At 39.8% G+C, this 23,891-nt stretch overlaps 1 protein-coding gene across 2 annotated transcripts; it reads right to left on the reverse strand.

Moving 5' to 3' along the window:
* Positions 1 to 502: 502 nt before the first annotated feature.
* ZNF287 (zinc finger protein 287) lies at positions 503 to 23,857 on the reverse strand. 2 transcript variants are annotated; one of them, XM_044745013.2, is made up of 6 exons: positions 23,581 to 23,854; positions 21,993 to 22,593; positions 21,234 to 21,334; positions 19,142 to 19,268; positions 18,589 to 18,675; positions 503 to 3,739 (listed from the first exon to the last, which is right to left on the reverse strand). In XM_044745013.2, exons 2-6 carry the CDS (start codon positions 22,393 to 22,395, stop codon positions 2,169 to 2,171), a joined length of 2,289 nt encoding a protein of 762 aa, XP_044600948.1. In that variant the 5' UTR covers positions 22,396 to 22,593; positions 23,581 to 23,854; the 3' UTR covers positions 503 to 2,168. The 2 variants fall into 2 exon arrangements, with proteins under 2 accessions (XP_044600948.1, XP_044600950.2); XM_044745015.2 differs by lacking the exon at positions 21,993 to 22,593 and having other exon boundaries at positions 23,581 to 23,857.
* Positions 23,858 to 23,891: the final 34 nt, after the last annotated feature.

Genomic DNA, 23,891 nt, shown 5'->3' on the forward strand with positions numbered 1-23,891 from the left:
TATATTCTGATAGTGGAATGCTGTGGATATTAAATACAATACAGGAGTGCTCCCTTATCCATGGGGGACGTGTTCAAGGCCCCCAGTGGATGCATGAAACTGTGGATAGTACCAAAACCTATATGTACTACTTTTTTCCTATACATACCTACTATGATAAAGGTTACAATTAGGGTACTATAAAAGTTTAACAATAAAATAGAACACATACTATAATGAAAGTTATGTGCATGTGGTCCTTCTCTAAAGATTTGATTGTACTGTACTCACCCTTCTTGTGATGATGTGAGATGACACAATGCTTATGTGATGAGATGAAGAGAGGTGAATGACGTAGGCATTGTGACATAGCGGTAGGCTACTACTGACCTTCTGATATGTCAGGAGGAGGATCATCGGGCCATGACCATGTCGATGGTTGGGGATCCAGCAAATGGGATAATTCATATTCCGAGTGGGACACAGTAGGACGGCAACACGGTTTCATCACGCTACTCAGTGCGCAATTTAAAACTTATGAATTGTTTATTTCTGGAATTTTCCATTTAATATTTTTGGACTGTGGCTGTGGGCAACTGAAACCACAGAAAGCAAAACCGCGGATAAGGGGGGACTACTGTAGTATTTTGACCTATTTCTATTTCTATTTCTGCTAGTTTTCCTTTTATGTTGTTTAGGACCACACAAACTCAGTTATGATCTGCCATCAATGATATTTCTGCATCAATGCTTTTTCCAATGAAATTTTTTTTCTGATATTTTAAGAGTAATCCCCATTTTACTTACACGTATGAAGAAGTACCAATTCTAATTATTCCTTTAAAATCAGTCATTTCATTTTTAGTTTCTTCTTATATAAACAGGCTGATTTTTTTAATTCAATTCGTCACTCTTATTTTCTCAGGTAAATCAAGTCCAATAACATGTTATAACCGTTAGCTGTGTATATTCTCTTTCCTCACTGTTAAGTCTTCACCTTGATTTTTTCCTGACCCACTTTCCACAGTGAACTCAAAGCTATTTCCCATTACTTACTTATCCTCACACTATTTAAATAGCTGCTTCCATTACTTTCTTGTCTTGGGACAGACGGTCCTATTCGGCAACCCATTTAGCAGGTTTCTTAGGCTCATTCCACGACCCAGGAATTAAGACCATGTCCTTCCTTTATCTTTCATCACTTTAGAAAGCTTTCTGTTGCTTACGTCAGCTGTGACTCTCAGCACTATATACAAGCCCTGAAAGGATCCAATTACAAAGTCTGGGCCTGAGCACAGTAGGCACTCAAGAAACACGTGTTTCAGTGGAAGAAATGGACTCTTTACAGTAAAACAGTCAAAAGGGAACCTTAAGTTAGGAATTTAGGAGTCAGGTAAAAAAAATGAGAATTGTATTCTTATTTTTTCCTCTAGGACGACAGATGTCAGAACCTAGTGAAACTAAGGTTAATATGTTTTAAAGATTAAATTAAGCTTGGGTGTTTAATTTTTGGGTTTAACTAAATTTGTACACGTCTAAGAGTTATATACACAACATTAGTTTCTCTATCCTAACAGATCTTTCATTAAGCTTTTCTTCCCTTAATATTTCAGTATTTAAAGGAAAGGGTAATTAAACAGTGGTCACACAGAAATCTTTAAGGTACTTTCAACTGGTTTTTTTTTTGGGCAAACCTACTGGTTCCACATGGCAGTTATGACATGATAGGAACAGGGAAGTAAAAAGGGGAAGGGAACACTTTACATATTTAAGGCTTCAAAGCTGGGATGCCTGAAAGCAGCTTTTTCTTTTCTATCATCCCAGGATTACTCTCTAGTGTGAAATCTCTACTTGATGGAAGCTTTCCCAAATTTCACTCATAAGGCCTCATTAAGAAGTAGTTGAAATACAGCAAGAGTTGGTGAGTTACAGATTTTTGAGTGCTCTTTCATACGGTTTCTTTCTGGAATGAATTAAACTGATATCAAATAAAGGTTGAGAAGTGAATGTAGTTTTCTTCTTAAATTTCACATTAAACTTAAATAGGTTATATCCACGTTACTAATTCTGATACTTTTGCTGAGTAATATCTAACATATATTGCACTTCTTTTGAATAATTTTTAACACACAGAGTACAAAATAAAACTTAAATGATTAAGTTGTAAAACCTAAAAGAAGTCTCCTGTGTTAATTACGATGTCTGGCACCTGTATGAACGCGCTGATGCTGAATAAGGTTTGTACTCTGGGTGAAGGTTTTACCACATATACGGCATGCATAGGGCTTCTCTCCTGTGTGAATTCTCTGGTGTTGAATAAGGCATGTTCTCTGGCTAAAATCTTTATCACATTCATTACATTTATAGGGTCTTTCTCCAGTGTGAGTTCTCTGATGTTGATTAAGTGATGAGGAATAAATAAAAGCTTTCCCACATTCATTACACTTATAGGGTTTCTCTCCGGTATGAATCCTTTGATGTTGAGTAAGATTTGCACCCTGTCTATATGCTTTCCCACATATATTGCATTTGAAGGGCTTTTCTCCATTATGAATCCTCTGATGTTGAGTAAGGTGTACACTCTGGCTGAATGCTTTCCCACACACACTGCATTTATACGGTTTCTCTCCAGTATGTGTTCTATGATGTTGAGTAAGGTTTGCACTCTGGCTGAAGGCTTTCCCACATATGTTACATATATAGGATTTCTCTCCAGTGTGAGTAGTTTGATGCTGAATAAGAGTTGAGGAATGAGCAAAGGCCTTTCCACATTCATTACATTTATAACACTTCTCTCCAGAATGAATTCTCTGATGTCGAATAAGGTAAGTACTCTGACTAAACACTTTCCAACACTCATTGCATTTATATGGTTTCTTTCCAGTATGTATTTTTTGATGTTGAAGGAGGTGTGTACTCTGACTGAAAGTTTTCCCACATTCGTTGCATATATAAGGTTTTTCTCCAGTATGAACTCTCTGATGATTAATCAGTGATGAACTGTGGCTGAAGGTTTTACCGCATTCCAAGCATTTATATGGTTTCTCTCCAGTATGTGTCCTTTGATGTATAGTAAGGTGTGCCCGCTGACTAAAGTCCTTCCCGCAGTCATCACACTTATAGGGTTTCTCTCCTGTATGAATTCTCTGATGTATAGTAAGGTGTGCACGCTGGCTGAAGGCCTTACCACACTGGTGGCATTCATACGGTTTTTCTCCAGTATGCATTCTCTGATGTGCAATAAGGGATGAGATGTGCCTGAACTCTTTCCCACATTCTTCACATTCATAAGATTTCTCTTTGGCATGGGTACTTTGGTGTTTTGTGAGGGATGGGTATTTCCTAAACTTTTTTCCACACACGTTACATTTATAAGGCTTCTCTCCAGGAAGTATTTTCCTATGTACAATACCATATGAGATGTGACTGAAGGTTGCCCTGCCTTCGTTATACACAGAAGTTTTATTATCTGATTGGGTACCAAACTGTATAATTAGGTTTGAATGCTTTTCAAAACTCTCTCTATATATATCATATTTACTAAGACACTCTTCTGTAGGGTCATCTTCTTGTGAAAGGACTGACTTCAACCTGAAATCTCTTCCATTAGTGGGAATTTTCCTGAAGCTATCTGTTGCTTGCCTCTCTAATCTGTCATCATAGTCAAATCGTTCTTCCAATTTGATGGTCCTGGTTCCATCCTTTGTGAGTTTAGAAATATTTTTAACTGGAGTATGCTCTTGGGCTTCTGTTTCCCGTTCTGAAATAAAAAGAAAATAAAAGTTTTTCTCTATTTGGAGAAAGGAAACTGCCAAAACAGAAACAAAATAATGAACATGAGTAAAATGCCTAAAAAGACTATGGTTCTGACAACCTCATAACATGGTCCTTAACACTTGGGAAAGGAGAATAAAAGGGAAGAAAAACAGGAGACTAAACTTTTGAAAAAGGAGAGGCTCCTTACTATTTGGCAAGGGCACAGAGTAAATAAAATAGGTTAGGTCAGGTGACAGAGCTGAGAAGAGAAACTGGTGAAGACTGTGAGGGATAACTTGGGATGACTTGAATTGCATAATTACTTACATACATTATAATTTATACAATGGGTTCATAAAGTAGGCATGCTAATGTCATCACTCCTTCTTCCAACCTACTCGGCACAATTCTACATAATATTCCAAAAGCAACTTCATGGAGTGTTTTCCTGCTTAAATGTTTTTAGTAATTCTTCTATAGCCTAAAGCAATGGTTCTCCAAAGTACAGTTCCCAGACCACTGGCAGAACATCACTATCAGCTGGGACTACGTTAAATTATTGGGCCCCACCCAGACATACTGAATCTGAAACTCTGGGAGTGGGGCTGAGCAATCTGTTTTAGCAAGCCCTCTAGGAGGTTTTGATGCACACTAAAGTTTGAGGATCAGTCGCTTAAAGGACAAAAATTCAAGAAAGAGAGAAAAAAGAAGTTCAAATTACCTCCACTTGACCTTTAGTCCCAAAATAATCCAGCCTTTTCTATTCTACTATATCTTCCACCACACCTCATATTCAGCTTAACTTTAAAGTTCAAAGTTACCCACATAAGTTAAAACTACTTCCTCATAATCTTCTATTGGTGCCATGCTAATTCCAGACTCTAGGCCTTTTCTTTCTTTTTTTTTAAATTAATTTTATTGATATTATATTTTTGAATACATCATTAGTACTTTTTGGTTTTTTTGAGGAAGATTAGCCCTGAGCTAACTACTGCTAGTCCTCCTCTTTTTGCTGAGGAAGACTGGCTCTGAGCTAACACGCGTACCCATCTTCCTCTACTTTATATTTGGGATGCCTACCACAGCATGGCGTGCCAAGCGGTGCCATGTCCACACCCAGGATCCGAACCAGTGAACCCCAGGCCACCGAGAAGCAGAACTGTGCACGCTTAACCGCTGTGCCACTGGGCTGGCCCCTAGGCCTTTTCTTTTTTTTTTTTTTTTTTGATTTTATTTTTTTCCTTTTTCTCCCCAAAGCCCCTCGGTACATAGTTGTATATTTTAGTCGTGGGTCCTTCTAGTTGTGGCATGTGGGACGCTGCCTCAGCGTGGTTTGATGAGCAGTGCCATGTCTGCGCCCAGGATTCGAACCAATGAAACACTGGGCCGCCTGCAGCGGAGCGTGCGAACTTAACCACTTGGCCATAGGGCCAGCCCCTAGGCCTTTTCTTATGATACCTTCTCCACCTATTAAAAAAGATGTTCATGGCCCAGCTCATGTTTCTCTCTCCTTAGAATCCTAAAGTACAGAATAGGTTGAATCATATGAAATTCCCTTTTCTGTAGGTCAATATGGTTGAATATCAGCAGTTTCTTATGGTTCAACCATAATAATGTTGAGGCTGTGACAAAAGTTGGCCTTATATTATTATTTCACAATTTTGTGTGTTTCTTATATTTCCAACTTAGATGTAAACTCTGGAAATGGCTTACACTTCTTTTACATCTCCTTCAGAAAATGGCCCAAGACTTTGCATATGGTGGCCACTGAAGTGACTTGATAAAATAAATGACAATAACTTGTTGTAAAAAGGTGAACTCAAATGGAAGCACACACATACACATAACAAAAAGACTCTGACCCCAAACCTGGCTGCAAAGCCATCATGTATGTATTTGTTGATGCCCATTATGTTTCCGTTATGAAGGATTAAAACAAATTTAAGTTACAATACCTTTCTCCTTTTAAGTCAGGTAGGAAACACAGAACTTGTAAATATTAAGAATTATATAATGAAATATAATCAAATATGGAGTTTATAATATAGCAAAAATGGTACTGGGTAGTTCAGAAACTTTCTAAGATGCAGATCAAAGTATAACAGCTTTGCATATATATCCATTCAATAGAATCGTCCATCAATAAAGGACTAGATAGCATAGGGGATAATGGAATATTGATAATGATAAAAATGTTCATTGGTATGAAATGGTGGGTAGGATACCTTAAGTGAAAAAAAGAGGTATATAACAGCATGTAGAGGAAGATGCCATCTCTGTAAAGATATGCTCTGTGCATTATAGACACACACACACACACACACACACACACACAATCACACAGACAGTGATCATCTAAGGGGAGAAGGTCCTGGTAACGGGTGAGGGAGGGAGACATATTTCATTTTGCGTCCTTGTACTGCCTGAATTTACAAACTACTTTTATTCCTTTGATTCAAATACAAAAATCAGAGTCGACACTAGGAAATTCTTAAGTGTAATGTTAAATGAAAAAAGCAGTATCATAACTAGCATGAAAACTCATTAGAACTAGACAAATATTATCAAAATGCTAACAATCAGATTACAGGTTTTTAAAAATATTTTAAAATTTTCAACAAATTGGCTATATTATTTTTATTGTTATTGAGTACTAGAAATGTAGCTCTATTACTTTTATAAAAGAAAAAATTTAAAAACAACATTTATCAAACCAGGATTTGTTATTCCCCCTCTAAAAAAACAAAATGAGAATGTTAATGGACTGTATAGGTTAGGAGTGTATATATACATAAAAAAGATGAGATAGGACTAGAAGCTGAGTTTAACTTCTATGTAATCAGAATCAGTCTATGACAGTCTGTTCCATATACCTGAAAAGAAAGTGCTAAAGTTATAAAGAAGCTTAAAGTAACAAGTTTGAACAATGACCATAAAGAAATTGCTACTATAAGCATACACTTTAAACCAATCAGTTTATTGGAAGTTTAGAAACTGAAATCTTTAACCATTAAGCTTAAATATGTGTATATAATTAACCAAAAAGCATCGGTCAGCAGTATCTGTTGGTCAACAGGGCCAAAGAGTGGTATAATATTCCTCATAAAAGGGGTCAGTGTTGACTCGGGTAATCAAGGAAAGCTTTGTAGGGAAGGGTATAACTTGAGTTGAACCTGAAAGCACGGCTAGGTCCTGTATAAATATAAAGAACTACAGAAGTTCTGAGACAGGAATGGCCATCAAAGACCAATACTACTACTCTATTTGCGAATTATCAAAGTTTCCATTTCCTGAAGTATGACTGACTAGAGGTTCAACTTATCCTGTATCTCTGAGCTGGTAAGAAAGTAAAATCCTCAGAGGTCAAAAATCAAGTAAAAACAGGAAGACAGGAAGTTAGCAAGAGTTGAAGCTGACTGCCTGAGATGACTCCTCAATCCTCCTTAAGCTTGAGGGTGCAAGGGGCTTAGGGGACAGAAGACAAAGCCTGGAGCCCAACCCTGGAAGGAGGGTGACACTCTGCATTACATTCTGTATAAGGATAGGCTAAAAAAACAAACAAAACCCCAAGAAGCTCATCTCTACAGAAGGAAAAAAGGAACTTGCCTTTCTGTCTCAGTGCTCTTTGGTGGGAGAAAAATCTCTCCCCCAAATATCTAAGCATAAACTGCCCCCATTGTGGATTTACAGCCCTAACTCATGCCACCTGAATGATCTAAAAAACTCATCCTGAGAAGTCAACTCAAAGTGGTCCCAGAACAGCAGTGCCTCCCAGAAGACTATCCCGACTCTAGTCCAGGCTTATTTCCATTATGCCATGTATGTTTTCTCAGTGTTGGGAGTGTGCTGAAATCTTTCCCCAAAGAATTAAGTGTGCTATACGTGTATTTTGTGTCATTCTGCCAACTAAGGCAAGGAAGGCCATAAATTATGAGAATTTGCTTTTCAAGTAGTATGACCCTTAAAATACCTAATGACCAGATAAGTTAAAGTTTAAAAAACAGATAAAGTTTTAAAAAGTGAAGCAATTCACTCTAAGGTAGCATATTATATTCTGTCATTATTGTTTAATTTACTGTTAATGCTGTATTCTAGCATCAATATTGTATGATATACTAGAAGTCAGAGCCTTAAATTAAAATAAAGGAAACAGAAAAGCAAAATGCAAAAGAGTATAGTGTACTTCTTTTGTATACAAAAGGAGATATAAAAACATACTTATGATTTACTTCTGCAAAGAATAAACCAGAAACAAAGGAACATGGTTGCCTACAGAGAACAGATGGGAACAGGGCAGAGGGGATGGGAGTGCAGAACTTTCTGTATAGCTTTGACTTCTGAACCATGTTAACATTTTTACATACTCAAAAACATAAAATTAAATAAAAAACCAAGAAATAGAGAAAACATTAAAATTGAACACAAATGGAACCAACAAACTTAACTGTATATCAAACTATTCAGATAACCAGAAGGAAAGCATTCATGTAACTTTTGAACCCAGAATTCTGTATACTCTTAGTGGAATAAATCCTAAGGACAAAACTTTGAACTTTACCTAGTTTGTTATTAGTAGTGATATTGATATAATTATGAAACCATTTTAGTGTGTATTATATGAAAGAGCAAATGAGTAAATATACTGATACTGTTTGGAACCAGGTTACTCATTGTATGGGAAAGGAAATACAAAATGAAATATCGGGAGATACAAAATGGAATACCCTTGTAGTGTTGGATTTGAATTAGAGTTACCAGTATTAACTCATGATTTAAAAAAAACACTACATACATTCATACATATATATAGACATATTTCCCAGCTCTATCCACTGAACAGATCTAGAAGCAATGGTACCCATGGCAGTCAGTACACTTACCGCCCAGATCTTTGTTTCTAAGTACTATTCCCCGTTAAAATGAACCATGGTTCCTTAGAGAAATTCCAGGTCTAAGGTAGGCACAAGGTCAGCTTAAAGAACATGTTGTGCCAGAAAGCAAGGAAATGCTCAAAGACTAATGGGGACATCTTAAAAAGACACTGGATCTGGTTTTAAAGGGTCCTACTGAGGTGGTCCAATATGGCAATATAGGAAGATCCCGAACTCACGTCTTCCCACAGAAACACTGAATCTACAGCTATATCTGGAATAACTCCCCCTGGAAAAGACTTGAAAACTAGCTGAAGAGCTGCTTCACAGCAAAGGAGAAAAGGGCCACATCAAGGCGGGCAGGAGAGGCTGAACGAGTCTCACCAACAATCCTACCCTGGCATGGCGATCCACAATTAGGAGGGATCTCACAGATCCAAGCTTGTCCCTGAGGAGCCAAAAGTTCATACATCACATCAGGAACCTCAACCCTTAAGACCTGCACCTGACAGACAGTTCCCAAAACATCTGGCTTTGAAAACCAATGGGACTCGCATCCATCAGAACCGGGGAGGGGGGTGGGGATATCGAACTGAGAGACAGCTCTTGAAGGGCTCAAACGCAGACTCACTTGCCCCAGGGCCCAGACTATCTGTGAAGGAGATTCATTTGCTAATCTTAAAGCATCTGCTGGAGAGGCAGGGTACTGTTGAGATTCTCTCTTGGGACAGAGGCACTGGTGGGTGCCATTTTTGCGCTCTGCCTCGCTAAAGCTGGTGCACATGCGCCATCCTTGCACTCTCCCTCTGCCATGCTCCACAGTGGCAGTAGCTCCCAGAGAGGAGGTTTTACTGACGTCTGGTGCCCTAGCGTTTGCAGTGGCAGCCCAGGGGACACACCTTGAGCGCCTGGCTCTGGAGGCCCGGGGAACTTGTGTTCCTGGGTCCCAGGCGACTATAACAATTGGAGAGACAGTTCTTGGCAGACTACCACCCCCAGTGCGCTGCACAGACAGCAGACTGAAACACACCCCCAGTCTTTCTGAGGAGGAGGTCTAAGTGCCTTCCAGGAGCTCTGGCCTGAGGGGCAGGTTCCTGGTCTGGCCTACTCCTGGGGCCTCTAGAGGTGCTCTCGGGAAACAGTCTGGTGGGTGCAGTCTTGGTACTTTCCCTCTGCCTCACTCCAGCTTGCTGCTATCTCCCAGAGTGGAGCTTATAGCTTTCTCTGGTGCCCTGATTTGTGCAACTGCTGCCAAAAGACAACTCTGCATCACCTGGCTCTGGAGGCCAGCAGGGCTTATGCTCACAGGTCCTACAAGACTATGACCAACAGAGAAAAAATTCTTAAACAGCCACTACCCTCAGGGCATAGAGAGAGGCAACAGACTCAGGAGTCCAGTCTCTCTGTGAGAGAGGAGTGTAAGCTTATCATCATAGCTGCAGCCTGAGGGACAGGCTACTACTTACAGACCTAGGAGCTGACTGGAAACATTTCCAGAGACCTCACAGGCAGGCACCATCTTTACGCTCTCCCTCTGCTGTGCTCCAGAGTGCCAGTATGTTTTGGAGGGGAGTTCTTATGCGTGTTGGTGCCCCAGTTTTTCCGGCTGCCAGAGGGGACGTTCCTTGGTTGCCTGGCTTTGGTGGCCAGCAGGGCCTGTGTTCTTGGGTCCAAGACTGTAATAATCGGAAACAATTCTTGGCAGCTACCACCTCCAGTGCGCTGCACAGACAGTAGACTGAAACACACTCCCAGTCTTCCTGTGAAAGGCCTGTCTGCTTGTCTGGGAGCTTCACTCAGCCTGAAGCCGGCTTCAGTTTGCCACATATTTCAGGAGGCCACACATTCAGGAGGCCACAGAGGTGCTCAAAGGGAAGATAGGACAGGACATGCTATCTTTGTGCTCTCCCTGTGCCTTGCTATGGCTCGCAGGTACCTCCCAGAAAGGAGCTCATACTATCCTCTGGAGCCCCAATTTTTGTAACTGTTGCACAGGGGAGACCTCCAGATTGCTTGGTCTGGAGGCCAACAGGGTTTACGATTGTGGTCCCACAGGACTGTATATATTTATATACTTTAAAAGCTGCTGCCTGGGGATCTGGCTTCCCATCAGCCTGAGGCTAGGTGCTGACTGAGATCCTCCCTCTGCAACACTGACAGGTCTTCGCACACCCGCAACAACTGGACCTATTAAAAATAAATCAGGCTGTTGGGACAATCACAAAGTTCAAGAGACAAAGTTCATCTCCTACATAAGGCCACTCCTTCAAGACTGGGAGAAGCAGCTGTTTTGCCTAATACATAAAAACAAACAGAGAATCAAGCAAAATGAGGAAATAGAGGAATATGTTCCAAACAACAAAAAAAAGATAAAAACCTCATAAAGAAATCTTAATGAAATGAAGATATGTAATTAACCTGACAAAGAGTTCAAAGTAATCATCATAAAGATGCTCACTGAACTTGGGAAAAGAATGGTTGAACACAGTGAAAACTATAACAAAGAGAAAATATAAGAAAGTACCAAACAGAAGTCATAGAGCTGAGGAATAGAATAACTGAATTGAAAAATACTAGAGAGGTTCAACAGCAGACTAGACGAAGCAGAAGAAAGGATCAGTGATCTCAAAGACAGGGCAGTGTAACTCATTTAAACAGAGCAGCAAAAAGAAAAAAGAATTTAAAAAAGGGAAGACAGCTTAAGGGACTCATAGGACAACATGAAGCATCTGCATTACAGGAGTTCCAGAAGGACACGAGAGAGAGAAAGGGGCAGAAAACTTATTGAAGAAATAATGCTGAAAACGTCCCTAAACCTGGGGGAAGCAGACATTCAGATCCAGGAAGCCCAAAGCGTTCCAAATAATATGAACCCAAAGAGATCTCCACCAAGACACATTATAATTAAAATGTCAAAAGTTAAAGAGAATCTTTAAAGCAGCGAGAGAAAAACACCTTGTTATATACAAGGATCCCCCATAAGACTATGGGCAGATTTTTCAGCAGAAACTTTTCAGGCCAGAGGGAGTGGCACAATATATTTAACGTGCTGAAAGGAAAAAACTTCCATCCAAGAACACTCCACCTGGCAAAGCTGTCTAGAACTGAAAGAGATAAAGAGCTTTCCAGACAAGCAAAAGCTAAAGGGGTTCATCCCCACTAAACTGGCCTTACAAGAAAAGTTAAAGGGCCTTCTTTAAGCTGAAAAGAAAGGGCACTATTTAGCAACAAGAAAACATATGAAAGTATAAATCTCACCGGTGAAGGTGAACATGTAGTAAAGATAGTGGATTAATCATGTAGAAAGTTAGTATGAAGGTTAAATGATAAAAGGAGTAAAAATAACTCTAAAATAATTAGTTAAGGGACACATCAAATAAAAAGATGTAAAATGTGACATCAAAAACATAAAATGTGGGGGCTGGCAGTGTGGTGTAGGGGTTACGTTCAGCACACTCCACTTTGGTGTCCTGGGTTTGTGGGTTCAGATCCTGGGCACAGACCTACACCACTCATCAGCGGGGACCTATGTATAAAGTAGAGGACGACTGCTACAGGTGTTAGCTCAGCGCTAATCTTCCTCCGCAAAAACTCACAAAAAACAAAATACAAAAAACATAAAAATGTGGTAGAGTGAGTAAAAACGTAGAGTTTTAGAATGTGTTCAAACTTAAGTCATTATCAATACAAAATAGACTGTTATAAATATAGGTTGTTATATGTAAGTCTCATGGTAACCACAAAGTAAAAACCTTCAGTAGATACACAAAAGATAATGAGAAAGGAATCTAAACGTAACACTAAAGAAAGTCATCAAACCACAAAGGAAGAGAGCAAGAGAAGAAGAAAGGAAAGGAATTACAAAACAACCAGAAAAAAATTAAGTAAATGACAATAAGTACATACCTATCAATAATGACTTTAAATGCAAATGGACTAAATTCTCCCATCAAAAGACAGAGAGTGGCTGAATGGATAAGACCCATTTGCTGTCTACAAGAGACTCACTTCAAATGTAAGGACACAAACAAACTGAAAGTGAAGGGATAGAAAAAAGAAAGCTAGGGTAGCTATACTTAGATAAAATAGACTTTAAAAGAAAGACTGTAATAAAAGACCAAAGAAGGGTATTACATAATGATAAAGGGGTCAATCTAACAAAAGGATATAAAATTTATAAATATTTATGCACCCAACATAGGAGCACCTAAATATATAAAGCAAATATTAACAGACCTAAAGGGAAAGAAAGACAGCAATACAATAATAGTAAGAGATTTTAATATTCCATTTACATCAATGGATAGATCATCCAGAAAGAAAACCAACAAGGAAACACCAGCCTTAAATGACACATTGGACCAGATGGACTTAATAGATACATACAGAACATTCCATCTAAAAGCAACAGAAAACACATTCTTCTCAAGTGCACATAGAATATTCTCCAGAACAGATCATGTTAGGCCACAAAACAAGTCTCAATAAATTTAAGAAGATTGAAATCATCAAGCATCTTTTCTGACCTCAATGGTATGAAACTAGAAGTCAATTACAAGAAGAAAAATGGAAAAGTCACAAATATGTGGAGATTAAACAACATGCTACTGAACAACCAATGGGTCAACAAAGAAATCAAAACAGAAATAAAAAAATACCTTGAGACAAATGAAAACACAAAATTCATGGGATGCAGCAAAAGCAGTTCTAAGAGGGAAGTTCATAGTAATACAGGTCTGCCTCAAGAATTAAGAAAAATCTCAAATAAAAAATCTGACTTTACAACTCAAGGAACTAGAAAAACAGGAACAAAAGAAGCCCAAAGTTAGTAAAAGGAAGGAAATAGAGATCAGAGTGGAAATAAATGAAATAAAGACTAAAAAGACAATAGAAAAGATCAATGAAACTAAGAGCTGGTTCTTTGAAAGGATAAACAAAATTGACAAACCTTTAGCTAGATTCACCAAGAAAAAAAAAAAAAGGGCTCAAATAAATAAAATCAGAAATGAAAGGGGAGATGTTATAACTGATACCACAGAAATACAAAGGATCATAAAAGACTACTATGAACAATTATATGCCAACAAATTGGACACTGTAGAAGACATTAATAATCTCTTAGAAACATACAACCTTCTAAGACAGAATCATGAAGAAATAGAAAATATGAATAAAACAATTAATAGTAAGGAGATTGAATCAGTAATAAAAAACTTACCAACAAGCAAAAGTCCAGGACCAGATGGCTTCACTGGTGAATTCTATCACTGAAAGAAGAATTAATACCTATCCTTCTCAAACTCTTCCAAATACTGAAGAGGAGGGAATGCTTCCAAACTACTTTTACAAGGCCAACATCACCCTGACACCAAAACCAGTCAAGGACACCACAAGAAAAGAAAACTACAGGCCCATATCCCTGATGAACATAGATGCAAAACTCAACAAAATATTAGCAAACCAAATTCAACAATACGTTAAAAGGATAGGGCCAGCCACAGTGACCCAGTGGTTAAATTTGGCACACTCTGCTTTGGAGGCCCAGGTTCAGTTCCTGAGTGCAGACCTACACCACTTGTCTGTCAGTGGCCATGCTGTGGCAGTGGCTCACAAACAAAAAGAGGAAGATTGGCAGTAGATGTTAGCTCAGGGAAAATCTTCCTCAGCAAAATAAAATAAAATAAAATAAAAGGATGACACACCATGATCAAGTGGGATTTATTCCAGGGCTGCAAGGATGGCTCAACATCTGCAAATCAATCAACGTAATACACCACATTAACAGAATGAAGGACAAAAATCACATGATCATCTCAGTAGATGCAGAAAAAGCATATGACAAAATTCAACATCCATTTACCATAAAAACTCTCAACAAAGTGGGTAAAGAGGGAAGATACCTCAAAATAATGCCATATATGACAAGGCCACAGCTAATATCATACTCATCAGTGAAAAGCTGAAAGCTTTTCCTCTAAGATCTGGAACAAAACAAAATGCCCACTCTCACCACTTTTATTCAACATAGTACTGGAAGTCCTAGCTAGAGCAATAAGGCAAGAAAAAGCAAGAAAAGGCATCCAAATTGGAAAGGAAGAAGTAAAACTGTCACTATTTGCAGATGGCATGACACTATATATCAAAAACCCTAAAGACTCCACCAAAAAACTGTAAGACCTAATAAACGAATTTGGTAAAGCTGCAGGGTACAAAATCAATATACGAAAATCTCTTGCATTTCTATACACTAACAACAAACTATCAGAAAGAGAAATTAAGAAAACAATCCCATTTACAATTACATCAAAAAGAACAAAATACCTGGGAATAAATTTAACCAAGGAGGTAAAAGAACTGTACACTGAAAATTATAAGACACTGATAAAAGAAATTGAAGAAGACGCAAGTAAATGGAAAGATATCCAGTGCTCATGGATTGGAAGAATTAATATTGCTAAAATGTCCATATTACCCAAAGCAGTCTACAAATTCAATGCAATCCCTATCAAAAATTCCAATGGCATTTTTCACAGAAACAGAACAATCCTAAAATTTATATGAAACCACAAAAGACTCCAAACAGCCAAAGCAATCTTGATGAAGAACAAAGCTGGAGGCATCAAGCTCCCTGATTTTAAACTATATTACAAAGCTATAGTAATCAAAAAAGTATGGTAGTGGCAGAAAAACAGACTCATAGATCAATGGAACAGAACAGAGAGTCCAGATATAAACCCATGCATATATGGTCAATTAATCTATGACAAAGGAGGCGATAATATACAATCGGGAAAGGACAGTCTCTTCAATAAATGGTGTTGGGAAAAGTGGACAGCCACATGCAAAAGAATGAAACTAGACTACTATCTTACACCACACACAAAAATTAAGTCAATAAATTCAAGACTTGAACATAACACCTGAAACTATAAAACTCCTAGAAGAAAATATAGGCAATAAGCTCCTTGACATTGGACTTGGCAATGATTTTTTTTGGATCTGACTCCAAAAGCAAAGGCATCAAAAGGAAAAATAAACAAGTGCGACTACATCAAACCAAAAAGTTGCTGTACAGCAAAGGAAATTATCAACAAAATGAAAAGGCAACCTACCAAATGGGAGAAAACATTTGCATATCAGATATCATATATCTGATAAGGGATTAATATCCAAAATATATCAAGAACTCATACAACTCAACAGCCAAAAAGCAAACAATCTGATTAAAAAATGGGCAGAGGACCTGAATAGACATTTTCCCAAAGAAGATATAGAGATGGCCAACAGGCACATGAAAAGATGCTCAACAGCACTAATTATCAGGGAGATGCAAATCAAAACCACAATGAGATATCAACTCACACTTGTCAGAATGGCTATTATGAAAAAGACAAGAAATAACAAGTGTTGGTGAGGATGTGGAGAAAAGGGAACCCTTGCACACTGTTGGTGGGAACGTAAATTGGTGCAGCCACCATGGAAAACACTATGGAGGTTCCTCAAAAAATTAAAAATAGAACTACTCTATGATCCAGCAATTCCACTTCTGGGTATTTATTGAAAGAAAACAAAAACACTAATTCAAAAAGATGCATGCACCCCCACGTCCATGGGAGTACCTACAATAGCCAAGATATGGAAGCAACCTAAGTGTCCACTGATGGATGGATAAAGATGATGTGGTGTATATATACACAATGGAATACTACTCAGCCATAAAAAAGAATGGAATCTTGCCATTTGTGACAACATGGATGGACATTTGAGGGCATTATTCTAAGTTATTTCACTTGTTCAGAGAAAGACAACTACTGCATGATGTCACTTTTAAGTGGAATCTAAAAAAACAAAAGAACAAACAAAGCAAAACAAAACAAGCTCATAGAAACAGAGAACAGACTGGTGGTTGATAGACGTGGGTATTGGGAGGTAAGTGAAATGGGTGAAGTGAGTCAAAAGGTACAAACTTCCAGTTATAAGATAAATATGTCCTGGGGATTTAATGTACAGCATGGGGGCTACAGTTAATAACACTGAATATGTACTGCATATTTGAAAGTTGCTAAGAGAGTAAATCTTAAAAGTTCTCATCATAAGAAAAAACAAATTTTCTAACTATGTATGGTGATGGATGGTAACTGGATTTATTGTGGTGATCATTTTGCAGTGTATACAAATACAGAATCATTATGTTGTACACCTGAAACTAGCATAAAATTATATGTGAATTATACTTCAATTAAAAAAAAAAGGCTCCCACTGACCAAATTTGGCACAACTGAGCATCAAAACAAACCCCCAAACTAGAATTAATGGACTAACAATAAATTCTTAAAAATTCTGTTAGTCTATAGTGATATATACACATAAAAATGGGGTGGGAGGAGGGACAGCTATTCTTTACAAAAGAATGCTATTAATTGTTTAGAAGATATGACTGAATCAGAAAATCACCATTCTGCAACCAGCAATGTAATAAAGTAAGGATCATCGATGGATGCTAAAAACCTTAAATAAAAGGTTATCATGGAATAGAATAATCATGTAGCCTCTAAGTATCAATCTGCAGATTAAACTTACTAACAAAGAAAAAAATCCTTTAAAATGGAGAGATTTGGTAGATAATACCTTAATGAAACTGAACATCACCAACAATGAGACTAATTGATATTACGTGTCTTCTGAGGAAAAGGAATGGAAAGTACACAGCTATAAAGTATTCTTGGCAAAAATGTTTAATTTAAATCTAATCAGGAGGAAACAATCAGGCAAAGCTAGATTGTGGGTCACTCTCCAAAAAACCTGGCCTCAAGGCTTCAAAAAATGTATCATGAAAGATTAAAAAAAAGCAACAAGAAAAGGCTGGGGAACAGTTCTAGATTAAAAGACTAGAGAACAAGATAACCAAGTGGAACATGTGATTCCTGACTGGCTCCTGCACTGGGGAGAAAAACATCTATAAGGGATACTTTGGGAGAGTTGGGAAAATCTGAGTATTTGACTATGCATTAGATGACATTATTGTATGTATGTTAAATACTTGGAGTGAGAGAATGGTGTGTTTATGTAGGAGAATGGTCACGTTCTGAGAAGACAGATGCAGAATTATTTAGGTGTGAGATGTCACGACGCCTGCAACTAACTTTCAAATGGTTCAGTGCAAAAACTGTGTGTGTGTATGTACGGAGACAAAGCAAAAGTGGCTAAATGATGACAACTGGTGATGCCAGGTAAAAAACATACAGGTGTTGAATGTTCCTGCAACTCTTCTGCAGGTTTGAAATCATTCACATGAAGCTGTTGTGGAGGAAGGAAGAAAGGAATGGGAATAACCAAAAAGCCCATCAATGGGGCACAGGTTCAGTAAGTTATGAGTCACACGTAAAATCTGATGCAGATATTTAAAAAAAGAACAAGGAAGCTCTTTACCTACTCATTTGGAACACTTATCAAGATGTACTTTCAAGTAAAAAAAGCAAAGGACAAAACTGTGTGTACAGTATGCTACCATTTATTTTGGAAAATGGAGGAAAAATATTTCTATACTGACTTGTTATGCAAACAAAGCAAAGTAAACCCCTGAAAGAATAAACTAGGAACAAACAACAGTGGCTGTGTGTTGGGGAGGTGTAAGGACTGCGTGCATGTGGTAAACAGGAGGGAGACTTCCGTCTGTATTTATCTGGCTTTATGTATTTTTAAAATTTTTGATCCCAGACAAAACTTTAAGTGACAGGACCCAGGGGTCATGGAGAAGGATAAAATTTGAGACATGGGGGAAAGGTATAAAAATGACATTTGGAAAACCTCTTCCTGAAGATGGCCTCTGTAAAGGAAGCAGTGCCAACAGCTCAGCATTCTTGACAGGCTAGGATGTCTTTGTGGAAAGTGACTTGGCTGTGTTTAAAAATATACCTCAGCACACTTAGGATAATAGAGAATCTTAAGCACAAAGAATCTCATCTGCTGGTTATTCTCTCACCTGGACTAGGGCCTTCTAGAATTTCCTTTATCACCATCCACGGTTCTTCCAATATGGGAATCACAGTTGGTCTGTACACTGTAAGTCCTGTTCAGGAGGAATATAATGAGTTTTATCCTGTAGATAAACAGTTGTTCAAATTTTATTACCTGACTTCTTCTTATCCATAAGGACAGAGCTCCATAGGAAAATAACAGTTGATGGACATGATCTAATGAATTAGGTTGCTGTCCTTTTCAAAGGTAGGATAAAAATTTCCTGCCACCCTGGAGGATATGTGCATGGAGACCACGGGGAAAGAAGGAAATGGGCAAGGTGCAGCAATGGGTGGCAGCCCCGTGAAGCTGTGCATCATAGTTTTTAATGATTTTTCATTTGGGAGAAGGGAGTAGAACATAGCCATGTCTGTACCCAAATAGGATGAGCACATTCATCTCTAGACCCCATTCTCAGCAAAGTACTTTAGAAGCCCAACCTATTTTTAACAACCAAGGAAAGTAAAGATACTCTGGTGCGTGTGCTGGGAGGAGGAGTGGGCACAGACGATGCTTACCCAGAGAAACCATGTTCCAGTAGTTCTGTAACGTCACAGTTTTGTACAATTCCTTCTGTACAGGACGCATTAGCTCCCAGTCCTCCTGGGTGATATCCACAGCCACATCTTTGAATGTCATTGATTCCTAAAACATCAAATATAACTTAACTTGGTTCAAGGACTAGCAGGAAGGGGATAGTGATAACACCAGGTAATCACAGAATCTTGAGCTTTCGTAGGACCCTAAAGGTTATTTAGTCAAAACCTTCACTCAAGGTATGGATGAGCATACCTGAATTGCCCTCAAGGGAAGTTTGAAAATAAAGTAAATTTATCATTTTTGATTGCCACTAGTGCATGCATTGGTGGCTCCATCTTAAAGAACAAAGGGTTTTAAACATAAATGACAGTTGAATGGTTTTGTTTTTCAAGATTTGCCTTAAGAATAAATTCAATGTGTTATAATTTGAAGTTTTATTTTTGTGTGCTCTATGATGATAAGAGCCCTTCTTTCCTTTTTAAAATAAAACTGATACCAATAACCATACTGCTGAACTGCTGTACTTTTAGATACATTTCACAACTGGTAAGGTTAGTGACCTCTTTGCTCTTACTTTTGTTAAAAAAATACTCTTGATTACTCTTGCATGTTTTTCAAATAACCTTCGTAAGTTTCTTTACAAAATTATATTGGGACTTTGAAATCACATTCAGTTTATAATCTAGGGAGAACTGACAGTTTTTTATTTTTTTAATTTTTAATTTTTCCTTTTTTCTTTCCAAAGCCCCCCGGTACACAGCCGCATAGTTTTCTTAGTTGTGGGTCCCTCCAGCCATGGCATGCAGGAGGCCGCCCCAGCATGGCCAGACCAGTGGCACCCAAACCGTGCCCAGGACCCAAACTGGCGAAACCCTGGGCTGCCGAGGCAGAGCGCACGAAGCCAATCACTTGGCCACGGGGCCGGCCCCTGACAGTTTTTTATATTCAAGCCTTCTTTCACGTCCTATAGAATGATATAGGATATGAAGGTACTGCAAAATTTATACCATGTTTAGTCCTAGCTATTTTAAATTTTGAGGGGTAATACTGTGAATGGAATTTTTCATTTCATTTTATCATCTGATTTTTATGTATATTTAAGGAAGTGACTTTTTTTTTTTGGTGAGGAAGACTGGCCCTGAGCTAACATCTGTCCCAATCTTCCTCTATTTTTACTACGTGGGATGCCGCCACAGCACAGCTTGATGAGTGGTGTGTAGGTCTGTGCCTGGGATCTGAACCTGTAAACCCCAGCTGCCAAAGCGGAGCACACAAACCCAACCACTATGCAACCAGGCTGGCCCAGGAAGTGATTAATTTTTGTAAGCCATTTTCTGTAGCAGTCACTTTACTCAAATTTTCTATTATTGTTTCTAACAGTTTTTCCCTTGATTTTCTTAGGTTTTTCAGGTAAACATTCATATTATCTATAAATAATAACTTCTCTCTGGTTATCAATTTCAGACCATGTATATTTTTACAGCAGACCTTTCTCTTAAGGTGGCCTGAGTTGCTCTTCCTTAAAGTAACACAGACTCATGATCAATAGGAACACAACATAATACATGGCCTTTAATTCCTTGTTAATGAGGAAAAATAATATTAGTAACTATTGTTTATCTTACTGTGCTCTTATTACTTACTGTAATCCAGGCTAACAAGTCTCATAATATTTAATCTTCACAATCTAAGAGGAATATCTATTTATTAGAGTTGAATAACTCAGGCTTAAGTGGTTATGTATCTTGCCCCAAATTACAGGTTCAGTGGCAGAACCAGGAATCTAACCTAGACCCATCTGGCTGTGGAGGTCAATCCCTTAACCTCTAGGCGATATTGCTGCCTTAAAGTCAAAAAGAGAGGAAGGAAGGGCATGTCAAGGGAAGGCAATGGGTCCCATTCCCTATACAGGGCAGTCCCCTACCTTAAAAGGCCAAGGTGATTTAAGGAGAAAAACTGAGGCTTAGGTCCTTGAGAGGACTTTTGGGGTAACAGAAGTTAGAGGGCCACGATAGAAAATGTCCTCACACGCCAAGCCCTTTTAAAATCACAGAAAAAACTAAAACTCACTTTGGTCACCAAGTTATTTAGCCATCCTGCCTGGAAAGCATGTCTTCCTTTGGGGTCTTCCTTTGGGGTCTCCTGGGGAAGGGCAGAGTTCTGAGGAGCAGCTAGGGAAGAGAAAGAGACCACGATGGAGATTAGTTCTATTTGAACAGCCTAGGGAACCCTTCACCAAATAGATGCCTGTCCTTTCTTAAAGTGATAGGTCAGAAGGAAAGCAAAAACAGCACTCCTACTTGAAAGAGTGAGAGGGAAGGGATAATGACTTGTCCTAAAACATCATTTGCAGGCTTCAAAAACAAGTCTGCTCTGGGACGCAAATGTACCAAATTCACAATTTCCTACTAAACTCTTATGGATGTAAATTTTGTGAGTTATCTCTTTACTTACTAAGGAAATGTTCTCTGGACCCCTTTCTACCTATTTGGAAGTATGTTACTGTAAAACCCAGTTCACAAGGCAAACGACTTATTGGCAGAATGGTTCAAGCCTCTGTAGGTAACCTTCCTGAGGGCTCACACTGGGGTAATATGGTTGTGTCTGGTCATTGTTTTATGACACATCTCCTTTGGGTTTAGAGAACGAGTTTGGTTCCAAGCAATCTGAAGGGGAACAGCACGCAGGATGGGGTTCTTGTTAAAGCTTGCTCTCACTCACTCACAGATGTTCGTTCTCCCTAATTTCTTTAAAGGGCTGCTCTCTGATATGCCAGCTGCCTTCTCTGACCACCCAGGATTACTCCCCTCTCTGCTCTGTAATCCTCACCTTCCTCTTCTAGAATCTGAGTCAAATCCTCCACCAGAGTCACCACTTCCTCGCTGTTCTCTGGGTACTGGGACTTCACCCAAGTCCTAACCTCCCCAGGCAGGATGGTCAGGAATTGTTCCAGCACCAGCAGCTCCAGGATTTGTTCCTTTGAGTGAATCTCAGGTCTCAGCCACTTAAGGCAGAGCTCTCGGAGTTGATTCAATGCCTTTCGAGGACCAGCCAGGTCTGGGTATGGAAAATTCCTAAAATTCTGTCGACAGGTTTCAGCGTCACGCAAGAGTCTTGAAGCAAGGGTTTCCTTTTCAACATTGTGGGGTCCAGTCTGAGCCTTGTCTGGCTTCCACATTAGAAGGATTTGGGAGCGTGAAGAACTGGTCATCCTCTTGCTTGGGGCTAACATTGCTACAGACAGGAGAGTCAATCTAGCAGTATCCTTTATTTCTCCAGTAGTGAGCCAACTGCTTGAAGACTCATGCTAGAGCCACAAAGACATTATATCAAGGGCTGCTGCAGCCAGGGGCAGAACAGAGTGAAGGTAGAGTTAGCAGCCTTTGTTACAAATTCTGAGCCCAGAACTTGCAGGGATGGTTAAGAGACCCTGAAACACAAGAACAGACCACGAGGTCAAGAATTCGTGGTGCTCTCTGCTATACACATACACAAACAAAAATACACTATCCAGTGTGCACAGATAAACACACATAGACTTTTACCTTGGTCTCTCTCTCATACCCTTAGACTTGTAAGATAAATGCAGTCTGCTAGGGAGGAGGTTGGGACTGCCATAACAAGGTGGTGATAGAAGCAAAGACTTGAATCATGAGCAAACAACAGATAAAACTTCCAACTTGTTGAAACAGAAATTAAACACTTTATAGAAAAAAATGCTTCAGTATTTTAGTCACTGATACAGAAGCTGTAATGACTAACTGATTCTCAATACAACGGAACAAATCTATTAGAACAAACTAGGAAGATGATTTCTTCCTAATAAAGTGCTCAAGGTTCCCAAGGGAACTGTCAGGAAAAAAGGGCGAGCTGTTTACTCGCTTTGCATATTAATGCCAGCCTATTCTAGCTTTTCACTATCTGCGGGCTGAGGAGACAAGCTGGTTGGACTGGAAACAAGTAGAAGAGAGTGGTGTGATTTAAAGCCCATTAGGTGCTTCTACAGGAGACAATTCCTTATGAATAAATCTGAAACCAGGATTCCGAAGAAAACCTCAGAATAGGTCTGCCCTGGAGAACAACCGACAACACCTGTCCACGGGCTCCTACTGAGCCCTCCTCAACCACAGCCGTGTCACCCAAGCCAACTGTTTACAAGGCCCTGCAGAACACTGCGCCAGCCTCGCCTCCCCGCCCCTCCACAGGGGGTGTCCCTAACTCCTCTTTAGCCAGAGGGTCGCGGGCAGCCGGGGAGTCGGGACCCGGAGACGCGCTGCGCCGGGACTGGGCCCCCACAGCAGCATCCACACCATGTTCGCCTCCCCGCAGGCCTCCAGCAGGGCGCCCACGCGTGGACGGGCTGGGGCTCTGGCCCTGACCGCGCGGACACTCGCTCCGGCGCCCGCGACATCATTACCTGTCGCTGGGACCGGCGGACGCGCAGCCGGAGCGGCCCGAGAGGCCCCGGGCAACAATGGCGGCGGGGGCGCGGGCGCCTGCGTGGCGGGCTCAGTCCCGCGCCGCAGAGGGGCCCCTGGTTCCGCCACTTCCCTTCCCCGGAAAGCACAGCGTGTGTCGGCAGCAGCCGCACGTCGCAGCCCAGGCCTGCCCGAAAAGCCCGGCCCGGAACCCACCGCGCCCCCGCTTCGCCGCGACCTCGCCTCGGCGCCACTGCGCATGTGCGCAAAGAGAACGCTGCGCGCCCGCTGAGCCAATTGGAGGCGGCGC

This window comes from Equus asinus, chromosome 13 (assembly GCF_041296235.1).
Source record: "Equus asinus isolate D_3611 breed Donkey chromosome 13, EquAss-T2T_v2, whole genome shotgun sequence".
Taxonomy (NCBI): Eukaryota; Metazoa; Chordata; class Mammalia; order Perissodactyla; family Equidae; genus Equus; species Equus asinus.